At 43.4% G+C, this 6,000-nt stretch overlaps 1 protein-coding gene and 1 long non-coding RNA gene across 3 annotated transcripts in view; one reads left to right on the forward strand and one right to left on the reverse strand.

The window, feature by feature from the left end:
• KIF13B (kinesin family member 13B) overlaps positions 1–2,718 on the reverse strand; it is a 210,292-nt gene extending 207,574 nt beyond the window's left edge. For both annotated transcript variants that reach the window (XM_077769703.1, XM_077769702.1), the window contains exon 1: positions 2,604–2,718. In XM_077769703.1, the coding sequence (XP_077625829.1) occupies positions 2,604–2,658 (55 nt within the window). In that variant the 5' untranslated portion in view covers positions 2,659–2,718. The remainder of the gene's footprint in view (positions 1–2,603) is intronic.
• A 6-nt stretch (positions 2,719–2,724) lies between these two features.
• On the forward strand, positions 2,725–5,384 carry LOC144236089 (uncharacterized). The gene is made up of 2 exons (XR_013336408.1): positions 2,725–2,891; positions 5,074–5,384. It is a non-coding gene; the product is annotated as an uncharacterized LOC144236089 (long non-coding RNA).
• The last annotated feature ends 616 nt before the right edge of the window (positions 5,385–6,000 follow it).

The raw sequence follows: 6,000 nt of genomic DNA on the forward strand, positions 1-6,000 counted from the left end.
CTGGCTTTAGGGGCACCTGGCTGCCTCAGTCGGTGAAGCATGCAACTCTTGATGTCCGGGTTGTGAGTTCAAGCCCTACATTTTTTTAAAAAATGAAATAATAAAAAATCACTGGCTTTACAATAACAATACACTGTTCCATAACTTCTAGATTTACATAAATGACTACTTCATGACAAAAGAGAAATAGAAACAATCTAGTTATTTGTGGTAATCACACAAAATAGAAGTCCATATGCATTCAGGAAATAACAAGGCTAGGTAAGAGATGGCACTAAATGAAGGGGGAAGCAGTTACCAAAATAATGCACTTCTATTTACAGAGTAATGGATCTATATATGAACCTTAATCTTAAATCATTTTTTTTCGGGGGAGGTTTGTTTGTTTTTAGAGATAACATAAGCAGGGGTAGAGGGAGTGGGAAAGAATCTCAAGCAGTCTCCACACCCAGCAATGAGCCCCATATGGGACTTGATCCCATGACCAAGAATCATGACCTAAGCTGAAATCAAGACTCAGACACTCAACTGAGACACCCAGGCACCCCAAACCTTAATTTTAAAATGAGTTCAATGAAAGGAATAGCTAACATCCTTTCCATAGTGAAATTTATTATTCTATGTCTCCCTAGGCACTCTGATACTAACAATTATTATAATCTAATTAATGTCAATTTATATAGTACTTGCCCTCAAAAACTGAAATTCATGGGGCGCCTGGGTGGCTCAGTCGGTTAAGCACCTGACTTAAGGCTGATTAAGGCTCAGGACATGATCTCACGGTTCTCTAAGATCAAGCCCCATGTCAGGCTCTGCCCTGGCAGCATGGAGCCTACTTGGGATTCTCCCCTGCCCCTTCTCCCCTGCTCTCCCTCCTTCTCTCTCACTTAAATAAATAAACTTAAAAAAAAAAAAAAAACTCCTGCTTCAAATTCTGTGTCTCCCTCTCTCTCCCTGCTCCTCCCCCACTCATGCTCTCTCTCAAAAATAAATTTAAAAAATGTTAAAAATGTTAAAAACATTGAAATTCATGGGGGGGAGGGGAAGTGGGGCGTATTCTAATGATCTGAGATAGGTCTTTTGTGGTGGTTAGCTGCATCTTTTTATCACTGACATTTCCAAGGTTTTGTGGAAAGGAAATTTTAAGAATGTGCTGAAACCATCCTTTCAGAATCAAGCCCCAGATAAAGTTGTGTTTTATATGGCTTGCTTTTTCATTTTTTTAAAAAATCATTTCAATGGTAATAAACTTGAATAAAGCATGAGTACCTAAGAACAAAAGCTTCTGAAAACTTTCAGAGTTCATCTATGACTCTTTGATTTTTGTCAGAGGAAAAACTGAAGACCCAAAATGTGCACTAGTTTAAGCTCTTGAGGGAAGGGGAAAAAACAAACTCTCCTAGGTCACATGACAGCTCTACACTGACCTGGCAATGCTGGGAGAAATTACCAACTCCAAAGAGCTGACTCCTAGGGAAGAGATAAACCAACTTAGAAAAGAAGGAGGACAAATCAAGAAAACACACTGTCAACTGGCCAATCTGTATATCTCAATATATACAAAAGACAGCAAGAAAAGGAAAACTGGAAAACTCATAATTTCTACACAGACTTAACACTGGAGTATGAATACAGAAGCTGCAGTCTTTTGTCAACTGAAAAGTCATCTCCTGGGATTAAAACAGTGATCTCAATAACACAACCTTGTATAGAAAGTGTTTTCAAATATATTGTCTCATTTAAAGCTACTCGCCCAGTCACGCTGCTACTTAAAAGCATTAAAGCCAAGACCCAGCCCACCTCCTGGTGGTTCTCTTCACTCCATCTGACTGTCTAAAGAGGATTTAAAATGTCCTCGGTTTATCTGCTTTCTCTACCCTCCCTGCAGAATTGAGAGAATGTCTGAAAGATACAATTTCACAAGAATCTTGGCACTTAAACTATTTATTGTTGAGAGATGACGAATATGACTTCAAGCAAAAACAAAACTATCTCAACAGTCAAAAAAAAAAAGCCGGGGGGGAGGGGGGGTGGAAGGGCATCTCTTCTACCCAACTTCAATCAAAGTCTTTACAATTTTTATGACCGCCCAGTTAAATGTGCAGAGTAAAAAGTCAAGACGAGGAATTTCTGCACTTAGAGTGCTTTCTCAGGAGTAAACCAAATTCCCTGCCATTTTTTTCCTGCCGCGGACCACAAAAGTGCAGGGTTGGGGTGATTGGGCCGGAGACGTGGGGCCTCTGGATCCCTGGCCGTTCTGGCCAGGCTCGAGAGGTGAGGACCCGAGGGGCGGGGGCCGCTCTGACAGCTGGCAAGGAGAAAGCTGGGGACGCGGCGGGGCACGGGCGAAGGGTAGGGGCCGGGGAAGGAGGAAGCCAACCCGGAGCGAGGGACCAGAGCGCCCTCCCGCAAGGGCAGGAGAGGCGTGAGGGCGAAAGGGCGCCGGGGCGGGGCGGGAGCGCCGGCGGAAGGGGCAGCGGACCGGGACGTGGGGCCCGCGGCGTCCGGGACGCGGTGCGGGTGAGGGGAGGGGCGTCCCCGCGCAGAACAGCCGGGCGCGAAGAACTAGAATTCGGGGTGCGCCGGCCGCCCTCTCGCTNCACCTCTCCGGTTCATGGGCCGGATCCGCACGGCCACTTTCACTTTGGAGTCCCCCATCCTGCTGCTGCCGAGACTCTCCCTCGGCTTCCGTCTGCCTCGGCCACCGGGCAACTCTTCGNGACTTGTAGTCCCTGAAGGTGGTCGTGGGCAGTGGGTAGAACCGCGCGCGGCGGAGGAGCTTAGTTTGGGGCAGGAGAAGTTAGACTCGTTTCGCTCTCTGGAACATGTAAATGCTCCTCTGCGTCAACATCGTTCTACTCTCACCGCCAGTGCTGAAACATAAGCCGTGGGTAAGCTGATACCACACCTGAAAATAGTTGAATAGATGACATAGGAGGCCCTGAGAGCGACCTCTTCAGACTTTTTAACCGCTAACGTTAAAGTTTGATTCGTGCTTCAACTTCCTCCCTTGTTTGCTGAAATCATCCCTCAAGCCAAGGCAAAAGTTAACCTCTTCTGGAAGTCTTCGTAGATCCAAAGATTAACCGTCTACGACCCCACCCTCTGAGCCTCTTCCAGTCTATTCCAGTCTTGACCTTGGGCTCTGGAGCCAATCTGAATTCAAATCCTGAATCAGCACTTTCCAGGGGTGTGACCGTGGACAAGTGATTTGACGCTTAGCGCTTGTCTTTTCATAATTAAAATGGAGATACTTACTCCTACTTCATAGGATTGTTGTAAGGCTTAAATTAGTTAATACGAGTAAATTCTTAACTCCCTGGCACATAGGAAGTGCTCAATAAATGTAAGTCATTATTATCTTCGCTGTGTTACATAATTTATGCTGCCATTATTTGTTCTCCTGCCATATATTCTTTAAACCATATCTTATATGTAGAGTAGCAGGTAGTGAAGACCCAGTAAACATTTATTGCATGAATGACTAAATGGAGCCGCACTAAAATTAGCTCCTTATTAAAACCAAGCAGAGACTACTAACTGGTGGCCCACCACCAGATCTGACTTGCAAATATGTTCCATTTGGACCAACAGTACTGGAGTGAAAATTAGGAGACTTTTCCATGCAATTCTGGGCCTACCTTACATCTTGGGAATAATGGATTGGAACTGGGTGGCAGTGGCCACCTTTATGAGAGACAAGGTTCTCCCTTTCACCCCTTTCATTGCCTCCTTCCACTCTGCTTTAGCACTCATGTGCCTGGATCCCATAGGTTTGTGATGCCTATTTGGATATGTTTTAATGATAGTATAAAAATCAGAAGTATTTCACGAATGAGTAAATACAGAAAGCCAACAAGACTTGCCCTTTTACCAGCCATACATCGTTGAAAGAGTTTCAACACAAGTAGAGTTGTCAAAAAGGTTAAATGCGCCTTTAAGAGGAAAGTAATTCTCGTACCACATATAGATGAACATTGAAGACATTATGCTCATTGAAATAAGCCAGACACCACACACAAAAACACTGTATGGTTTCATGTGTGTGAGATACCTAGAATAATGAAATTCATAGAGACAGAAAGTGGAATGGTGGTTGCCAGGGCCTAGAGGAAAGCAGGAATGGTATTTACTGTGTTTTGTGTTTTGTTTTGTTTTAATGTTTATTTTTGAGAAGGAGAGACAGCACGAGCAGGAGAGGGGCAGAGAGAGAGCTAGACACAGAATCTGAAGCAGGCCCCAGGCATAGCACAGAGTTGTCAGCACAGAGCCCGATGTGGGGCTCGAACAAATGAGTTACGAGTCATGACCTGAGCCTAGGTCAGAGTCTTAACCAATTGAGGTTAAGACTTAACCAACTGAGGCTTAACTAACACCCACATGCCCCAATGAGTTAGTGTTTAATGAGTACAGAGTTTCTGTTTGGGAAGATAAAAAAAGTTTTGGAGAAAGATAGTGATGATTGTCGTACAACAATAGGGATGTATTTAATGCCACTGTACACTTAAAAGTGGTTTAAATGGTAAATTTATGTTATATTTTACCAGGATTTTTTTAAGGTTTTGTCATGTCCCCTTTACCAGAGTTGGGTACTCTGGTCCTAAACATACTTCCTAACAACCATCTTACCACCTTCGGATTATAACAAATAAGGATTTGCAATGTGTCAAGGTTCCTGGGCAGCCATTCTTCCCTTTATATCTCTTTCATAACATGGCAAGTGTTGGTTTTAAAAGGCATGTTGTGATGATAGCTTGAATCTAGCTTTATAAACCGAGGTCAGACAGGCAGAAAAAGAGAAGGCTGCACAGTTTCTGTGGGAACATTGTGTTTGAATTTAAGCTCAAATTTCAGAAGAAAACCCCTAAGGAGGTGAAGTGGGGGTGGGGCAGAGATTAATAGGGAAGAGGTGAGGACTTTCTCTAAAGTTCCAAAATCACTTAAATTGAAGGGGAAACATTTGATTGGAAGAAAATGATAGTAGCTTCCCAAGGGACTGTAGAGAAAACCCCTGTGGGCCATTCTCCCATCTGACTTCTATTCACACCAACTTCTCTCTTTTAACTTCTGCAGTATTGACGAGGAAAAAGGATTTTTAGAGAAGAGAGCCTGAGACCAGAAATGCCTTTATCTTCCTGTGGAAAGTCTTCCAGAGGTAGGCCAGAGAGAAAGGACTGAGATGCAAGTTACAACCTGCAGCCCAGCAGCTTAGGGGCTTTCACACCAGGAGAAACTGGAGAGCTGCCCAGTCACCATGCAGGGGGTGTGGGCTCAAGCTCCAACAGGAGCGACGGAAAGTCAGAAAGTCACAGTCTCTCTCTTCTCAACTATTCAGAGGAAGGAGGAGAGAAAAAAGAGCTTCATAAATAAAGCACTTCCTTGGACCTTTGTTTTGTAAAGCAAGGACTTAGGCCAAGCAATATTCAGTGGGTAGATACTATATTCACGACATTGTGATAGATCTGTTTACGTTGATATTGAGCTGTGTTGATAAGTTTCTCATTTTTTGCCCTGACATTTTGCAAATCTACTCATTCTAAACCTGATTTCTAGTTTACTTTTTGTTGCTTTCACCTATTCATTCAACAGTTTCTGGTGATCCCTGTGTAGACTGAGGAACACATTTTGCCTTCCCTTTATAAGATCATCACTTACAAAGTAATACTAGCTAACACACTCTGAATGCTCACTATGTGCCAGACACTGTCCTAAGCATTTTACACAAATGAATTCACTTACCACTCACTAACTCTATGAAGTACTTCCCTACATTACAGATGGAGAAACCGAGGACCTGAGCAAATCACTGAAGGAGCTGGGATGCTCCTACTGTTCAGACCTCCCACCTACAGTCTTCCTGGATGGGAAGCATCTATATGCAGATTGTTCAGCCCATTGAAATTTGAAAAGATCTAATTTTCACCATTTTACTTTCCAAAACAGTTTTGAAAACTTCACTCTTGTAAAAAACTAGGAACTGTGTACTAAATTCTATTTTTG

Source organism: Crocuta crocuta, unplaced genomic scaffold, assembly GCF_008692635.1.
Source record: "Crocuta crocuta isolate KB4526 unplaced genomic scaffold, BGI_CrCroc_1.0 scaffold551, whole genome shotgun sequence".
Lineage (NCBI taxonomy): Eukaryota > Metazoa > Chordata > Mammalia > Carnivora > Hyaenidae > Crocuta > Crocuta crocuta.